This window comes from Emydura macquarii, unplaced genomic scaffold (genome assembly GCF_026122565.2).
Source record: "Emydura macquarii macquarii isolate MOO-44397 ecotype Brisbane River unplaced genomic scaffold, CSIRO-AGI_Emac_v2 contig_3530, whole genome shotgun sequence".
NCBI lineage: Eukaryota > Metazoa > Chordata > Testudines > Chelidae > Emydura > Emydura macquarii.
The window spans coordinates 4897907-4917603 of NW_027133667.1; the positions used below are offsets into that span (position 1 = coordinate 4897907).

Genomic DNA, 19697 nt, shown 5'->3' on the forward strand with positions numbered 1-19697 from the left:
AAGTACGTATGTGCATACATTCATTTACATGAGCACTATAATGGGAGTACTCACCTGCAGTTATTCACGTGTAAGTGTTCGCAAGACTGGCCCCTACTATTAGATGAAAAACTCAGGATGAGAGGTGATGAGGGGAGGAACGGTGAGGAGAACAGCAGTAAGCTTTTGCAGGTGTCCAGGAGTCATGTGTAGATATACATTTTATTTTAACCTGGAAGAATATATTAGTATTTTAAATCCATTTGTTGGGGGCTGGGAAGTCATGGCTGCTCTTATGGCTTGAGGTTTCTTCAGTGGATTATGGGAAAAAATGTTATTGAACTATGTGAAATGATGGCTCATGTCTCTGGAATTGTCTGTTCTTTGTCACACACTCAATGTGCAACCATGTAAGTCATATTTACCTACTGTGTCCATTCACTAATATTTTCTGTTGAAGTTTTCCCAACTATGTTCTCCAGTCCTGAAAGTGCCTATTAACTACCTCCTCCCCCAGGTCTGCTCAGATTTCCTTTTCTTCTCCCCTCTTGCTAAGATTTCAGTGGATGCATCATTAGGGTGGGTGCATTAAATCTCCTATCTGCCCCTCTCTCCCACCCCAGCATCCTAGGGGCACCACCCGGACAATTTCCCACTGATTACAGGAAACTCAGTTTAACTGAAGCAGAAATTAAGTTTGACTGTAATGTCTTCTACAGATAAAAGTTGAGTCAAGGGCCTATGAAGAGATAAACGTGAGAGAGTCTCTTCCCCTGAGGTTTTTAAACTTCACAGCCCCTCTCCATGGCTCTAGAACGTCACTCTGATGGAGCCCAAAAGGTGAAGACAAAGCAGCGGTTTCAGGGAGAGCGTTTCCACCAGCACCTCGTTAAGCCATTGCTGCTCCGTGCCTGCCCTGCCCTCCCGAGCGCGGCTGCCAATTCTCCCGCAGCCTCTTCTCTTCCTCGCCGGGAGGAGTGCGATGCAGACTGCTCCCCCGCGAAATCTGCCCCGCGCAGCTGTCGGACATCGCCGGGAGCAGTGGGGGCTGTGTGCGGGGGGGGGAGTACAGCTAGTTAACCCGGCTCCAGGAGCTGCTCCAGTCAACTCCCCAGCAGGCACCCACCTCCCCCATCTGCTTTCTCCCCCCTCCAGCGCCCGATGCTCCTTAGGGACCCTCGCTCCCCAGTTTCTCCCCCTCCCCTTTCCAAACGCTTCAGCGCTTCCCCCTCCCATTTACACCCGTCTTCCCTCACTGGCCCCACGTGAATATTGTCTTGACGCCCCCGCTGCCCCTTCCCCTCAGCCCGAGCGCGGCGCAGCGCCTCGAGCAGCGGCCCCGCCCTGCCCCGCCCCGCCCCTGGGCCGGCTGGGGGTGATGCGGTTGCTCCAGTCTCTGGAGGGAGTGGCAGGAGCAGCAGCGGGAGGAGGAGGGCGCTGATTGGCCAGCGAGGAGGGGGCGGCAGAGAGTTTCCCACAATGCCCCGCTGCAGGGCAGCCGCCGATGGATGCTGCGGGAAGGTGCTGCTGCCATTTGCGAGCGGCTCGCTGAGGGGCCCCGGCTCCAGCCAGAGCAGCAGCAGTTGCCCGGTCCCTGTCCCCCCAGCCGCCGCCTGCTCCCGGCTGCTGCTCCTCCGGCGAGCCGCTGCCCGTCCAGCCCCGCGATGAACCCCCCGTCGGCAGCCGGCGAGGAGAAGGGGGCAGCTGGCAGCGGCAACTGCTGCCGAGGAGCCGAGGGCGGCGGGGACACGCGGAGCGCAGCGGCCGCCGCCGAGGAGGAGATGGGAGGCGCCGGCCAGAAGGAAGAGTCCCTGGAAGAAAAACTGAGGCACTTAACCTTCAGGAAGCAGGTGTCCTACAGGTGGGTGAAGGGCCCCCGAGCCCAGACACGCGTCCCTTGCACCAGCCGTGGGAGCCCGGGCGATGGGTGGGGATGGCGGGGGGGGGGGGACACTCCTCGAGCCGGAAGAAACGGGCTGGAGCCTTGGAAGTTTCCCTGACGGCTGCAAGCTCCCGCTAAAACCAGCGCTGCCTTCCTGCCCTGCCTTGCCCTGCCCTGCCCTCCCTGGAAATAGCTCCGAGGGGGCACCGCGCTGCTCGCTGGCACCCTCCGGCAGGTAGGAATGGGCCGCGGGCTGTGAGGCTGAGATGCAGCGGCCACCAGCTGCCTACAGAGCTGGCTCCGGCGGTCCCCAGGCGCAGACAGACAGACAGACAGCTTTGCGGAAGGCGGTGGTGGTGGGGTTGGGGAGGGAAGGAGATTCCACAAGAGACTCTCACCAAGTGGTCTACAGCGTAGAGAAAGTGCCACAGGAAAATAATCGTTTGGTCAAGCTAATGTCAAGAACTTTATGTATAAATTGTGTGTGTGTGTGTGTGTGTGTGTATTAGTATGCTTGTCCTGGTTGTGGTAGCTGGTTCTTTAGTGTTTGCATGGAGTGCCCTGACAAGCAGGCAGTGGGAGTTACACTGGCAGAATGATGTTGCAGACTCCGGGATTAGGGCGAGCGCAGCACCATAATGGTCTGTGGTGCTTTTATTTTCCCCAACCAATCTGGATTACACTAAAAAAAGAAACCATGATCTTGTTTACGATAACCCTCCAAATAGGTAGAGAGCATTAGAAAAGATAGCACAGGGGTGAAAGGTTGTGTGTGTGTGTGTGTGTGTGTGTGCAGACTTCAGGATTATCCAAAGAGGGTCAGAAATACTGCCGGACTGTCAGGGGAGTGGAGGGAGTCCTCATTATTGCTGTTTGAATAAAATTAAGGCTGCTTATCATCTCTTGGGCCTCAAAACATTTATTGGAAAGGGCTCACAAAAACATTTCCTGTGCCATTGCTGCTTTTGATCAGGGTTTCTCTCTGGAAAGTGTCATGAAGAGCAAGTCTTTCTCTCTCCCTCAACCCCTCAATGAGTCATTATGTAAGCATTAGCAGATGACAAGGTGTGTGGGTGGTTATACCGAATACCCACACAACTCGGCTGATTTGTGAGGCAGGAGACCAAAGGCCAAGTGTGTCCAAGCACCTGGAAAGCGTGGGCATTTGGTATAACTAAAGTGTGGTGGTGTTTTTATGACATGTTCTTTGTTTTGTCTCAATGCATTTACACCAGATCCTCAGAATTAAACTACTAGATTCCTCTCTTCCAAAAATACATTTCTGTGACTTGATAATTCAGGGCATGCTAACGGAGTCCTTCCTTTTTTAGATTACCAGTTAGCGTCTGTCCCAAGTCAGTAAGTACTGAAAACTGTTACTATTTTAGAGGTGTTTGGCTCATGTCAGAGAAGTTAGTGGCCTCAGTTACAACCACATATCACAAAAACGCATCACAGTATGACCAGTACCTTTGTCAGATGGGAGCCATGTTAACTTTGAGGATGGAAGAAGTTTACATAGCTGCTACCTATTCTATCTTTGGAATGAAATAGGACGTCTGTGTCCAGGGCTGTCAGATCAGCAACTTTGACAAGCACTGCGGTGCTTCTTAAAGATACTTTTGCACTGTCCCCTTACATTCTAGTCAGGTTAATGCTGTGTGCTCACACGCTCTCTCTCTCTCACTGGGTGATTTAAAATTACATGATTTTATACTTGTAGGGAGATGTTGCCTCTCCTTAGTTCAAATTGAATTTAAATAATGCTTCACGTATGGGTAGAGAATATTTCTTCTGACTTTGAGTAAGGGGTGATTGCTTAGCTGATGAGGGTAAAACTGAGTGATTCATACTAGGATGTCCTTATTGAGTGACACTGGTCTCCTCTTGAACATTTTGTATATATTGCATCTTTCAATATTTCTGTACCTTTATTAGAATAGGTTTTTTGTTTTTTTTTTAAATGAACATTTTGTGGCAGCAGCTTGTGCCAGTTGCAGCTGAAGACAGAACTCCACAGGTGGGTTAATACGCCAGGGAGGGTCAGTTCTAAATGTTGACTACTCCAAGACCACACGCTTTTGGTGCAAGAGGGATGTGGTTTGCAGTAAATTTGGGAAGTGTTTCTATTCACGCTGTACATTTTCATTTTATTTGGTTAGTATGGGTATCTTACACTTTTGGGGAAAATATTCAAATCTATTTGTAACATGTTTTCTTTCCCCGGTACTGTGATGTATGAGGAGCCTTTTCACTGGGTGCTCTGCATTTCTATACTGAATCTATATAAGGGTTTCATAATAAATGTAGATAGGGAGGAATGGCAGGATTCCTCCCTTGCCCCCGTCCCTGCATATATGTGAGCATGCAGCAAGTCCTGAACCTTTAGAAATGGGAGGTTTTCTCAGTAGCTTTTAAATAACCATTTCTGGAGGCATATTACTCATTCTGCTTGATTTAGACTAAGGAAAGGAAAATAAATTCTCTATGCATCCTTGGATTTCCACATACTTTCTTTTTTTGGAACTGATTTCCTGCAAGAAATGTTCCTTTCTTTCATTTACCCTTATAGAGCAAACACCAGAGTCAAAGACTTGTACAAAGCACTGCTAGTGAGTTTGATTTTTTTCCTCTCTTCAAATTACTACCTTTTTTCTCTGCAAATTATGGTGCTGCAATGGATTTATAAATGTAAATGACTGTATAATGTTCAGGAAACTCTATTTATGTTGGCACTTGGTCTCCTTTACACTCTAGTACAATAGAAGTTATTGAAAGCACCATGCTGGCTTTCAGATGGTTCATTTAGGGTTCTCTTTGTGTGTGTGTGTGTGTGTGTGTGTGTGTTATATTGACACACAAGCAGCACACATCTGTATTTATATGTAAATAAAAGAATGTAGCAGGAACGTGCTTAGAATAGCCCAGACCCAGGCAAATAAATGTAAAAACTGCACTGGTGACAAGTGGCCAAGTGGAAAATGAGTGGCTGGTAGGGGGTCAGATGTCTGTCAGAAAGAAAAGGAAAAAAAATTATATATGTATATATTGGCATTTCTTTCTATGTGCTGTGTTTATATGCCTCATTCTTGTCATACACAGCCTATGTTGTACATTAATTTTGGTTACTTTTTCTTAGTTCTATTCCTTTCCTCCTCCCATTAAGTTGCTAAGCAACAACTGTTTCATTGTAAAGAAAATCTAGTTAGGGTAATTACATAGTTACTGTGAAAAATATAACTTGTTAGTTTCACGGCGGCTATGCCATACCTATAATAAACAACCTCATTTAGATGTAAATGTTTGCATTCATGTGGCCAGTGTGTCTGAGTGCAGGGATTGATTTATTAAATTGGTAAAGAATTTGTGTATGCATACATGAGCATATGTGTTCCTTTATTTCATGAAATCTAATCAGGTTTGGGGATTTACAGAAGACCACATAACAAATTGCATTGTGTCTATAGGCACATAGTGCTCCAAAATCAATTAAGTGTATTATGTTGCCAACCTTCATCTGCCATATTGAGTATATACCAAGAAAGTGTTTGCGGAGCTACTAGTGGAAGAAACATTTTGTTTACTCCAAAAGCTACTCATACTATTAGGATGCTGTTTGATTGCTGTCTTCCTCCCAGCAGTATATTTATATATACATACAAGTGGGAATGTGCATATGTAATGTCATTTTAAGTAGATCATCATTTGAAGATGGGGTCCTTGCTCTTCTAACTTTGGTTAGCCATTTTCAGTGTTGGAGTAGCCCCAATACATAGTTATGTGAAGCAAACTCTGGACAGGGCTGCTTGATCTTAACTATCAAGTAACATGTAGCTTATGGTCTCTTTAGCAACATTGCTGAAAAAAGCACTGTGTGTGTGTGTGTGTGCGTGCGTGGCGCTCTGGGGAGGGGGGGTATTTTCTCTAAATCAGGGATATGTGGCCAGCCCAGTGGCTGTCTGGTCTAGATGAAAGCTGAGGGAATGGTCTGCCTTGTGGGCCCAGTTCAAGCATCTAAATTGGAACATCCTATTCCATAGCTGGGTATTTACATGGGAATTCAAGCACCCAAACAAGCCATTTTAGTGCTGATTTTTGGGAAGTATCTTAAGCAACCAAATATGAATACTGAGCTCACTAGCTGAAACTTACCAATTTTTTAATATATTGATTTAATGAAAAATTCACCTTCATCCTCCACAGAAAATTGGTAAAAAGATATGCCCGTCCCACAGAGCAAATGCTCTGCCAAATCTGGTCCTCATAGGAGCATTACCCCTAAAATCACAAGACCTATCTGAACATTTAATTAGCTGTGGTGAGTTCTTTGGATGTTACCACATAAAGGTGCTGGGAAAGCTTCCCCCTGCCCACCCATAATTTTTACTAGAATTTTGCCACTGCCACTGCAAAATTCTGTGGGTAACTCCATACATTTCACTTAAAAGGGACATTGCCAACTTAATTTTGGTCCAAATTTTTATTTATTTATTTTGTTAAAAGCAGCTTTTGTCAAACTGAAAATCAGTAGAAAAGTTTCCACTAAAGAAAATAGCTAAGGAAAGGTTAAGATAGATATCCTCCTGCCACATTTGAAACCCCAAACCATAGAAGATTTAAAAACCTTACAATGAAACTGAGCTTAAACAAAAGTGAAACTGAACTCTCTTGGTTTTCATTATTTAAGTGGAGAAAAATATTAAAAAGTAAACAAGGAGCATAAATCTCGACAAGCAAATTGGCTCTTTAAACTTCTTTCACTTCTAATACTTAGTGGTATTAGAAATGTGAAGTATATGGAACATGGAATATGAAGGTAAGGTTTTCTGTTTGTTTAAAAGTTGTCAGTTGCCCCCTTTTAAGAGTTAGTGAAATTCACCGAAGAACTTTTCTATGGAATACGTTATGTAGTTTAAGCATCCATAATTCTGTCTTCACCTTGACCTGAGGGAGAGAGCCTTTATTTGTTGGAGTGTTAGGCAGGCTTTAGGAACCTTAACGGTGTATGGCTTTTGCTCAGGGTTTTTTCAAGGATGTTTGGAATAGGCTGTAGGAGATACAATGCATAAGCCCTACACTGCTAATATGGAGCAGCCTGTCTATTCACTCATCGTGCATTATATTTGGCTAATGTAGCCCGCTCTGATAGGAAAAAATTTTGTTTCAGTTTTACTAATGGAAGTGGATGGGGGTGGTGGTTTTATGTTGCTGAGTCTGTTTAAAGTCTAGTTCCACTCAGAAAAGTGACTCTCTAAAATTGGCAGTTGGAATTTCCATGATTATTATTTCTCAGCAGTGGCCACAAAACTCAGGGAGCCTCTGGTCAAATGGAACTAGTCACTGACTGATGCATGGCAAAGACCACAAGATGCTCTGATACCACAATAATTAATGTGGTATAAATACTTAGCTAGATAAGCCCATGGCTAAGGGGAAGCCTGTGGACCACAACAGAATTGCAAAGAATAGAACAGAACCTCTCTAATTCTCACGTCACTCACTTGCAAACATGATAATTCTCACAAAACTCCTGTAGATCTCACTTCACTTCGCAGCGAAAATTGAATAGTAGAGACAGTGCTGTGGTGACATCTCATATTACTAAGACTTCATTACTTTTACAGAATCTGACAGCACATTTACTAGTGTACTATGAAGCATTATAAATAATTAAAACTGAACTACATTTGTCAAAATAAAATAAAAACCTTGTGTAATGGAGTAGCTTTGATCTTTTAATCATGTTGTTTGCTTACTCTCAACAGTATCAAATCCTTTATGGGTCTCCCAGTCAGCACAGTGAATTAGAGAGGTAATCCTATATCAAAATGGTAGGAGATAAATTTTTATCCCTGAAGGCATGTCATAAAATAAATTCCAGGTACTAGCTCAATCCCATGACAGTTGCTGGCAACTTTCTTTTAGAGAGTTTCACATAACACTGTTATGGGATGCACTGACATATGACGTTTCAAGCTACTTTGCTTTTCCACTTGAAGAATTACCACTTTTTTTATAATTTACTGAAAAATGCATCAACTTCACACTTTTGGGTACAAGTTGAGGCCTCCAAAGAGCTCTCCTTTAAACTATTTATAATGCTCTGAGAAGGGAGGAGGAGGCTCTGAGTTCTGCTTCGTAAATGAAAAGAGGCTATGACAGTTCGAAGGCACAAATAATACCATGGTTAAATAGCCTCACTCTGGGGCAGTTACTTCTCACTACCCAACCCACCAAGTTTTCTGAAATGACATTGTTGATACTTTCTTTCATAAATGTGGCTTTTTAAACGTTCCACTCACTTGGAAATTTTAATGTATTCATTATTATTGATATTTAACGTATCCATTATTTGCTAGAAATAAGAGATGGAAAAAAATTACAAAATTTTCTAGTCTAGCCCTATACTAATGCAGGATTAATTAATTATTTTAAAACCCCATTTGGGTAAAATGTTTTTGTTGCATTTTTCTTTAAGGAACCAGGTCCCATAAATTTACACAATTTGACCCTTCTCTATTCCTATACGCACTTTTCTTTTCTGTTTTGCTTTGTGATACATACCTTTTAAAATCTAGTGGCATAGCAGCATAGTGATCTATGATGATGTATAGGAGAATAAAGTCTGTTAGGGAATTACATTGGGAGAATTGCCCCAAATTAGTTTTGAGTGTCTTAGCTTTCAGGCACCCACCTTGATGTACTTAGGGTCTGATTTTCAAAGATGCCAAACACCCACAGCTTCTTTTGGCATCAGTTTAGAGTTGTGGGTGCTCAGCACCCCTAAAAGCCAAGCTCTGGATGTCTCAAAATGGGTACTTAAAATTAATGGCCACCTTTGAAAATTTAGACCGTATATCCCACTTGCCCCATTTGATGAATGGGGATAATACTTGCTCATTTTTGTAAACCTCTAGTATTCTTGGATGAAAGTCACTATCGCTCAGATTCAGCAAGGTACAGTATTTACAGGTGCTTAGCTTTAAGCACATAAGTAGCTACATTGACTGCAATGGAACTACTCAAATATTTATAGTTAAGCACGAACTTAGTTGGTTTGATGAATCAGGGCCTGTATAAGTGCATAATAAAGTGTTATTTAGCATAGGCCCAAAACTGTAGTCTAGGATTGCCCAGCAACTGCCCCATGTGAAAAGCAGAAACTAATGAAAGCTGAATCAGTGAGAACATCTTCATTATTTTTATTCCCATGGAGCAAATAATCCAATAATCCGCACTTCTCACCTGAGCTCAGTCCCAGGGCTGACAAAATGATTTGCATGCAGCCCCATGTGGTTCTTGCCAGCTTTTTATTTGGTTGAACTTGGCTCACTGGTAGGGTGCTGGGAAGCTGACACATATATTCTACACTGCCTTCTGTGCTCTTTCCAGCTCACAAATTCTCTAGTTTATTTTACTGTAAATCCAGCACAGTTTTAGCATGTGACGCCAGTAATCAGTCAAAGGCTTTCCCAGATATTAAAAACCAAAAGAAGGCAAGAGAGACTTGCAGCTCTCTTGGCAGCTTCTTCTAGTTGCAGTGTTGATAGGAGGAGTCTTTTCTTGAAATGAATTTGGGAGTGGAGAAGAGGAACCTCTTTTGTGGATGTTGGTCTACACAGTTTTGCACAGCGTGTTTTGTCTGGAGTGATACATTCGCTCAATCATATTGTTCACTTGAATGCCCTAACGGATTTTCTTTTCTGTGCTCTGCTAGTTCAGGGCAGTTTGACCAATCATCATCCTCATCAGAGAGAACCTACCTAGGGGTGGGAGAGGTGAAGAAATGGCATATCTTTTTGTGCATGTGTGTACACCCAGGGATTTTAGGAGTCTATGACCATGTGGATCTGTGATGTGTAATTCATGGGGTTCTGTTTGTGTGAATAGGCAGGATGATGTGTGGATAACTTCATCTGTATGCAAGAGGGTGTATGTTTGAGTGTGGGTGTGTACTTTTGACTGGTGTAGGTATGTATGATTTGGGCTGTGTATTTTGTAGGCCATTTGTGTGTGGTAAAAATCATCTGTGATGTGAGTGTGTGACAGAGAGAGAATTTAGTTCTGTCCTAAATCTTTATGTGGGTTTTGAGTGGGTGGGTGAGTTGGGAACAGCCTATAGGTGTGAGAACATGAGTCTGGGCTGTGTATTCTTTGGGCTTTGTACATGTGCACTTTATGTGAATGAATATTGGCAAATAAGAGGGGATGTTATTAGCAACCATGGTTTTGCTAACCCTTGTATATGGATTACTGTGTCTTTCCTTTATTCGGCTTTCCTTTCAGCTGTGCTCATACATATTTATGTCTGTAAAATGTTGATGTTTTTGCTCAGAATGAAGGCCCTTGGTCTTCTGAACTTGGCCTCATTTCTTACTGAAGGTATTTAAGCCAAAAAGGGTCACATCTCAGAGATGACAACTAAAGACTTAAGACCTGTCTGATCAGTCCTCTCTTCATTTAGACTGCTTCTTTTTCTTACATTTCTAACAGTTTTCCCTCTTATCCAGTGTGGCATGAGCTAACCATCCTCAGCACAGGGGACTGAATGCATCTGACTGGTCCTTTGCCCTGACTCTCCCCACTGGTTCTTCCATGATACAAGAATTTCAGAATCACTTCTCTACCTGGGGGTCTCAAAGAGTAGCATCTTAAACTTCCAGGGGAGCTATTAAGATGGTCTTGCTATGCCTGTACGTTATCAAACAAGAAAGACAGAAATTTCAGTGAGTTCATGTGCTGGTCCTTTGTCCTCTTGAAACCTGATTTTGCTTTCTGGTCATAAATGAAATGTAACATTTTGAGGGGACAGGGCTGGTAAGGTTGTTACGGATTCTCATCCTTGCTGCCAGTGAGGATTTGTTCATGTTACAAAACAATAATGCAACTTAATACTCTTGGTTCAAGCCTCTGTTGAGGAGAGGCCCATAAGTGGATTAGCAGGCAGTGTGGTGGATCAGGAATTGGGTGCAATGGAGGAGTTTCATTGGAAAAAAAACCCCAACTATATTTGTTGTCATGCTGGCTTTCACAAGCCTCAAAAGTTAACTCTTCTCTGTCATACTCCACCCCAGGTTCTCAAGGTGCTTTAAAAAAAATTCATTAAGCTGTACAAAATCTCTGTTAGGAAGGGAAGTATTATTCCCATGTTGCAAATGGGAAAAGCTGAGACACAGAAGGATTAAGTGACTTGCTCAAGGCCACCCATGAGGTCTATGACAAAACTGGGAATATGACCTAGAACCTTAATTTTTAATCATATGCCTTTAACTACAAAAACCATTCCTTCATTTCAAAAGGAAGGAAAAAAAAAATCAAGACAGCGACTTTCAGAAAACATGTGGGAGCGGGCGAGTCAGAGGACAGACAGGTGCAAGAACATTATCACTTGATCTTGTTAGTGCTGTGCACTTTGTCAAATTTTTGGCTCCAAATTATTTGCATGTTGAGTGCTTGTGGCAGTTCATTTTAAAAGAACTACATTAGCCGCAGGCTGCCACTGTGTGGTGTGTAGTGTCCCAGATTTCTGAGACCCTGCAAGTAGTACACGGAGATGACTCAGTGTGAAGGTAAAGAACTAGCAGCTTTATTAAATACTTCCTAACTGACAATAAGGAATTCATGATCCTTAGCTATAATTCTATTATTTTCTTGCTAGAGGGAGGGTGCCCCTTTGGGCAATGGGGATGGACTCTGGTGTGCTCAGTGTGGCATTTTTGGGAAGGCCACAGGTTCTCAGAATTGTAAATTAGGGATGAACTGTTGGGATTGGTAATGAGATACAAAACTTTTTGTCACCTGGCTACCAGTTCAATCCCAGCTCAGATTGGTAGGGGCAGAAGCCATTTCTGTCCCAAGGCTGTTTGGTGGGTTGTGTGAGGTGATTCATAAATAAGAGAAGATAGAGGCGGAAAAGAGCTGTTAGATCATCCAGACCATCTCCATGAAAAGATCATCCTTGCCCATAGTTTCATCTGCAAGGTCCAGGATTGAATGGGAATAGAGCTGATTGGGGTTGAGGCATGATAACTTCCCCCATCATCTCCCATCCTATACCTGAGAGAATGTATACAGGACATGAGTACGTACAGGATTTCAGTTGTTTGGGCTGCCAGTCACACACACTTCACAGCACCAGATTCATGTAAAAACGTGTGTAATTGCACAGATGATAGTGGCTGATGACCCTAGAACAGGGCTGGGTTACACGGTGTGAATCCATTTTAAAGACAGTACTGCTGGGATGGGCCGTTTGTCTAGTGGTTAGAGCCCTGCACTCTCATTTGGGAGACATGAGCTCTATTTCTGTTTTTTTTGTCAGGGAGGAGAGAATTGGGAGTGGGCTCATCTCATGGAAGGGCAGGGAGGCGAGCACCTTCTCAACATCATCCCTGTCAGCCAATTTTAGAAGTGGATAAGCCCTTAAAAATCATGCCACCCACTGCCAGAAGGATTGTGAGTGTGCCATGTGGGTGTGAAACAGGCTATGCCTAGTCAAGTGTGTAAGAGGAGTGAGCGGGGGAAGTTCTGGCTGTGACATGTTCAGTCTTCACAGGAAGAAGCAAAAGAACTTGTGGAATTTAAAAAAAAAACTTTTTGTATAAATCTTTTGCTTGTGAAAGATGTCATGCATTTTATATGATGTTTCTTCACTCCCGGTGCTCCAGTACTTGGCTTTTCTTAAAGGTGAAATGAAATCACATACTCTGATGGCCTGCTAGTCCTTTCGAAATTGTATGACTCAGATGGGAATTTGACCCTTTGGGGGTACACTTTCAGAGTTGTGTGTGGGGTGGGGAAAGGTCAAACTTCCCAAAGCTGATGAGAGCTATGCTGCTTAGAATCCCGCTACGCTTAGAAACTGGTCCCTCATGCTGTTTATCATGCTCTCCAGGGTGCTGGGCCGACTCTGGGGGCCGGGGAAAAGAGAGAAAATGAAATGGCTTTCAAGCTTTTTCGCATAAAAAGATGATGAGAGAATCCTTCCTTGCCATGATACTGTATCATCACTTTATTTCATTAGCCTGCTAATGAGTTTCCTCTGGGGGTGGTAAAGGGAGTAGTTCTTACGCTCTTTTCTAATTACCAAATGATCCCATGGGTATGTCTGTGCAAAACTTTTTGTTGCGAAAACCCACTGGATTTCATTACAAACTAAGGACTGGATCCTATAGCATTTCTGTGTGTGGGTTCCATGTGTGGGGAGTTTGTAGGGTCAGACCCTCAGTTTTTGCAGATTTTAGGCTGATTTATAATTTTGAGCCAACACTCTAGGAGACTAAGAGTCATAGACTTAGCCCTGGGCTACACTTACCTGGAGATTCAGCAGCAGTCGACAGGAGGTAGGCAAACGACGCAGAGTAGCTTGCATAACTCCCGTCGACTGCTGGGCTTCCCTTCTGCGTGCCGTCTTCAATGCACTGAGCCAACGGGAACTGTGTTCCCGTCAATGCAGTGCTACGCTACTTGAGGGGCTGGTTTTATTCAGTCGACTTCCTGATCAATTGAGCAGGTCTACACTGACCGCTCAATCGATCCAGAAAGGTAGATCTGGCGCCGGCGACTTTGCCGCCATCAGTTTAGACATACCCTTAGGCTTTAAGGCAGGAAGGGACCATCATGATCATCTAGTCTGACCTCCTGCACATCGCAGGCCATAAAACCTCACCCACACACTGCTGCAATAGGCTTATAACGTCTGGCTGAGTTACTGAAGTCCTCAAATCTTGATTTAAAGACTTCAGTTACAGAGAATCCATCATTTATTCTAGTTCAGACCCATGGCTTCCCAATAAAACCAGGTTAAACTCCACGGATGTGGACAAATTTCATTGTAGTTTTGAGGGGCATTGGAATCTGAAACAAAGTGAAATGCTGGGGTTACGTACAAACCCATGCAGACCAGAAGCAAAGGAAAAGTGCCTTTGAAGTCTTTACCTGGAGGGATGTTTTGCATACAGTACAGTACCTGTGTAATTCCTGCTGTTCAGGTTCACAGGACTTCCCACCCCACTGTGATGCTGAAGTTATCTCCATGCCTTTATATGATTTAAAGTGACATTGATGAAGGGAAGTTCCAGAGGGGTAGTCTGTACACAGCAAAAACAATGAGAGTCCTGTAGCACCTTAAAGACTAACAAATTTCTGCGGGCATAAGCTTTCGTGGGCTGCAACCCACTTCGTCAGATGATGGAGTCAGCAGTGCTCAAGCAGCCTGAATCTTCAGTAGCATTGGGCTTTGTGTCAGATGGGAGGAAAGCCATGTTTTAGTTTTCATTTTGCCTCTGCAAGAAGCCATCAAATTCAGCTGTCACTCTTTCTTCCAGGCCAATATATTTTTGCTTTGGTTGAATAGTTTCTTATTTTGTTGTTGTTTCTGGCAATTTGTTTATCATGATAGAACATTTGATTTCTCGGTTCCCCCCTCCTCGCTGACTAGCCCCTCTGTGTCACACAATCTTCATTCTTCTCTCTGTGTACGCTCTGTAACAGTACTTCTCACTGTTTCCTTCTCTGGCTTGTTGCTCTGCTTACCTGGAATCTGCTGCTGTCCTTGCTGCTGCGTTCTGATGGTTACCAGCACAGTTACGCCCTGCAGGCAGTGGGGTGTACCCCAAGTTGCATGGCAGCTGGGTGGGGAGAAGTGGATGAAGAACACACACATGTACACTTACTGCCCTTTACATTCCGTAACGAATGGCTCTATTTGTTGTTCAGCCTGCTGGAGATCAGCTTCTTCCTGTCTCCCATGGCTGGCATAGGCTTGATAGTTCAGTGCTGCCCTGTGGCTTTACTGTCAGGGAGCTAATCATAAGCTGTTTCCCCCCACCATGTTATGTTTGCAGCTGTGGAATTCTTCAAGTCCTAAAAAGACAGGATATATGACAGTGATCGCAAATTGGTATCTGTACCTTATCTGCAAGAGGCAGCTGAGCCTGGTTTTGGAGTTCCCCAAACAGCATGATAGATATCTGTCCCTCCCCCACCAAAAAAAGCATGCTTTGTTTTCTACTCTTTCACAAAGTTGTTGGGAGGGAGGGGGGGAAATGCTGGAACCGATCAGTGCAGAGAGTCCTGTGTCTATTGCAACCAGGCTCCATATTACAAGCAAATAATAGTGGTGAAGGGCAGACTGGATAGCAGTTGAACGCTACGCTCCTTGTTGTTTGGTGCTATAGGGAGCCTTGAGGGGCTATTTTTAGCACCGGAGATCTGGATCAGCTACCTGCCTCTCCAATTGACATGGTAACTTTCATTTGATGTGTCCACGACGTAGGTCACCATATTGCTAAGTTGACTAGTCATTTCATCAGATGAGCAGTCAGAGGTGCACCCTGAAATTTTTTCACATTGTATGCCCCAGGCCTCCTTGCTGCCCCTTTCTCAGAGGGCTCCCCCAGTGCGGACACTCGCCACAGCTCTCCATACTTGTAGAAGGTTTTGAGGCTGTCATTAAGTGAGTCTTGATGGAAGTGGGATGAGGCCAGGCAGGTCCCCTCCTCCCCCGGGGGGGGGAGAAAGCCTTGGTGCAGAAGCTGACCCTCTGGCAGTAGCAAGGAGGAGCAGTGCTGGCTGTTCTACTGCCCACTCAGATTTGGCCCCATAGGGACCACAGGGGCCAAACCTCAGCATCTCTGTGGCCCTTTGCACCAGATTGCAATACCAATTACTCAGTTTTGGCCCTGTGCCCCAGTATTGATGGAGGGGCTGCGGACCCAAACCTGACAGTGGGGCTGCCAGCGCTGCCTCTTCCCACCACTTCTTCGGGGCCAGCTCAAAAGGGTCGAACACTGATGACTTGGTGCCACTGCCAATGATTGGCACTGTGCGCAGTGCGTGTACATCTGCCTGCGCCACTGTTGGCAGTGAGGAGGAGATTATTCTGTTTCCATGTCCAAGCAAGAGAGACCAAGAACAGACTAGACTGACATTGGGGTGGGGGGATAGTTGATGTCAGCTGTAACGTTGGGTCCATTAGAAGTTGGATGGAGACCAATAATTCATTTCTCATGGGCCATCAAGCCGCTAATTGATAAAGTTCAGACACCGTTGACTTGGTCTGCATTCAAACCAATGACCTAGAGGTGAAAGTCCTCTTCCCTCACTATCCGTTTCCTGAGCTATGCAGTCTCCCAAGTGGCTGTCTTCAAAAGTGAGAGAAACAGTTGCACACTAAAGAATATGCTGCTGTTTTAAGCCCATGTTAGAGGAACATGTCAGGAAGCCGTGCAGCAGCAGGGACTGCAGGAGGAATTGTGGCTGGCTCTGGAGGGAATTGTGTACGGGAGGAAAAGTTCCACCCTTTTGGAAAGGATGCACCAAGTCCAAGTGTGCTCAGCTCTGCTGGCTCGTGACAAAGTCCATTGCTTCACCCCTTTGGGGAGACTAACGCCACCAAAGACACTAACCACGAGCTGCACCTTTGCTTCCCAGTTAGATTCTATCAAGCTGAAGTTCACGGTTTGAAGCTGGAGACAGCTTCTTGTGTCTTCTCCTCATCTAGTCATGCACCTGTGTTGTCCAGTGCAGGGCTCAATCTAGTCTGGAGTGTGTGGTCTCCAGGTAAGATGTCTGTTTCACATAAGATTCATACATGGCTTTTTTTTTTTTAAAGTCAATTTCTATTCCCTTGTAATTACCCTGTACCCTATACATTTTTAGACCGAGACCTCAGATGAGTTTGCTGATTGTTCCCAGTAGCCAGGAGAGATTTCTAGTGCAGTGTTCAGCTGTTTTTATTTTGACAGTATGGTCATCCAGATACGCAAGATTCAATCAATTCAGTTCCAAGTGGTGCATTAGGCTCCAAGCTGTTTTATTGCCATTTCTCATCTCAAATCTGGGGAAGGTGCCAGACAGCAGGTAGCAATGAAGTTTAGAGAAAAGCCTTCACTAAGCTCCCTTCCTGGTGATGCTGTCTCTTCCCTTTCCCCCAGAGTGGAAGAGGAAGGTAGCCAAATATGGTTCCGTCATCTGCTTTGATAGGATTGTGAAAATACCATCAACCTGTCAGTTAGTGGCTGCTTAGATTTGCAATTCCCTCCTTTCTGAGGGAGGTTTTGTGCTCAGTGCTTTTGTTAAAATCTTCTGCTGTATTGAATTAAACTAACACAGCCATAAAAACTGGTTGCAGAAAAAGAGAAACCCATAATTATTGAAGCTATCGGTGCTGGCTCCTTTATTTCCCCTCTTGCTTCCTCTCTCCTTTGCCATTTTGCACTTTGGACCTGGAGGTTTTGAAGGAGATGAAGGAACAGGTGTTTATTATCTGCATGTCCTTGTCCTCTCTCTGTGCATTGATGCTATTGTGGATCCGTACTTCTTTCTCCTCTGCTGAAATGGTAACTAATAACCTTTTTAGGGGAAAAAAGCCAATTTTGTGCTTATGAAGGGTACGATGCACCCTAGAAGCTAAGGGCCTTTGTTTATTCACGTGAAAGGAGCACCACAGACACCATTATGCATTAAGTATTCCTCAACCCCAAGTTAGTGGAGTGAGAGGGTAGTTCAGTTTCTATTAAACCACTGGCTTCTCTGGTGAGACTTCCAAGAGGGTGCCATCGTTTTAATAGTGGATTTTGTATGCTAGGGACTGGACAGAGCCCACCTCCTTTCATGTAGACTGTTAAGAAGTCACCTGATGGTATTGCCCTTCTGTAGCCAATGATCTTGTTTTGCCACTTTTCACAGCTGTACGTCTACCTGAATGAAAACTCTGTGTCCATGCCTCCTCTAGGACGCAGGGGGCATGAAGAGATGTGCTGTGAAAGCTCAGACATATGCCTAAAGTTGGGCCATAGAAAGACCAAAAGGAAGCCATCATTGTGGCCCTGATCAGATTTTCAGTCAATTACTCTTGGAAATCCCAACCCTGGGTTTTTTTCCCTTTCGGCCCATGGCCCCAGTTTTCTGCTCATCCACCCCTGACATGAAGTGCGGCAGAAGAAGAAATGAACTCTTCTCCAGCAGCAGAGGCACACTGCCGTCTCAGAAAGCTCATGCAACAGTAAGTGAGGATTCCAGTCCTCTTTTCACGCTGGTGCTACTGCAGAAAGTGCAGCACTGAAAAACTAGAAAGTTTTCTGGCTCTTGACAGGGAGGGAGCCCTGTGAGTTGGCAGTCACCCCCCACCCGAAGGCCTTCGTTTATGTTGCTGTCTGACTGGGTATCATCTTTCACCCCTCCTCCATCTGATTGTTGCAGCTGGAGCATTGTTCTGATTCAGTCATTCTGATGATGGTGTCACAATTTGTCAGGTGTTGAGAATGCTATTTGCTTGATGGAAATGTTGGGTCCATTGTGAATCTGTTCTAACAGCTCTTCACAGCAAGGCTGTAAAACAATGAGGAGAATTTGCTACACATTCACACAAGCCATCTTCTATTATGTATCAAACATAAATAACAGGGGGATAAATGCAAAATAGTGAGATCATTTCAGACTATCTATTCAAGGTAGCATTAAACATGCACAGACAAAATAATGGATGTCAACTCTCAGCTGTTTAATGACAGAAGCATACAAACAAGTAGATAATGAAACCAACAGGTAGGCTTAAAGAATATATTCCAGTGGAGTCTGAGCAGTGGATATATGTAAGTAAAAGCTTCAGGGGTATCACAGAAACTTTGTAAAGGATCTATTCAAACAAAGCAGGCATGAGAAAACACATGGGTATCTCCCAAAATAATAACAAAATGGTAATTCATTTTCTCTTTCTCTCAAACTAAGAGACGAGGGTGTGTGAGCAGCGGATGCTACGCATGGAGGTGTTACGATATATAAATGTCATTGTAGTTCAAATCTCCCCCAGGTCGGTAGTGACTAGAGCTGATCAAAAATTTTCCAATGGAACATTTTCCCACTGGAAAATACTATTTTGCTGAAATTGAAACTTTCAGTAGGAATGTGTCAATTCTGATGAAATTTTGACATTTCTTTTTAAAAAAGCATTCTGATATTTATTTTGTTATATTATAAATTATAATATAAAGTAAAACTTGGAATGATTGACCCAAAATGAATTCTTTCCAAATATTTCACTTAAACAAAAATTTCAAAATATCCCACTTTTGTTCTGATTCAGGATGAGTTTCAGCTAACTCTAGTAATGACCACAAGTAATTATCTGAAGGCTAGTTGCCTATATGAAATGAGTTGCATCCTAATAAATCTTCCATTGGAAAAGGATCTGTGTTACAGTAATCAGTCCTATGTTTAACATCAATTGATACCTTCACTGGTAGCTTCTGCAGAGAGGAGACTGAACTACCCTCTGACCATCAGAGGTGGCCCCTTCCAGGTCAGGGTTGAGGTACATTGACAAGGCAACGTGGGGAAGCCTGCACTGTTTCTGTCCACACTACTCTTTACCTGTTCTGTGGATAAACAGAGAGCTCATTCCCCAGGTCTGTCAAACCAGTACTTTTTACGGAGACTAAATGAATAATAGAACATTTTAAAATTAAATTCCAAAGATTTTGTTTTTCCTTTCTCAGAGAATATTAATTGTCTGGAATTCTTTGCCCCTGTCCGAATCCATCTCAGTGGGATTTAAGAAACGAATGGGTAGATATTGGACATTAACTCTGTCTTGACGGCATAACTGTGATTAGATGCTCAATTACGATTATTGCTCACAGAGGTACACAGGATGAAATTAATTTCTAATTTTAGGGCTGGGAAGGCATTTCCTTGCAGGAAAGATTTGTGCTTGTACGTTCTCTTCCTCCTCTTCCTCTTGTGTTTCCCCCCCACCCTTCTCTAGAGTGGTGAATGATGATCAGGTCAGTTTAACCCATGCTATTATAGCAGGGTGTGGGAGGAAGTGGGCATT

The 19697-nt window shown here is 44.0% G+C and overlaps 1 protein-coding gene across 1 annotated transcript in view; it reads left to right on the forward strand.

Annotated features, from left to right (window-relative positions):
- Positions 1 to 1458: 1458 nt before the first annotated feature.
- The window catches only part of DGKI (diacylglycerol kinase iota), a 280275-nt gene continuing 262036 nt past the window's right edge, over positions 1459 to 19697 (forward strand). Inside the window, 2 exon segments of the mRNA XM_067536328.1 lie at positions 1459 to 1573; positions 1576 to 1840. Of these exon segments, the coding sequence (XP_067392429.1) occupies positions 1459 to 1573; positions 1576 to 1840 (380 nt within the window).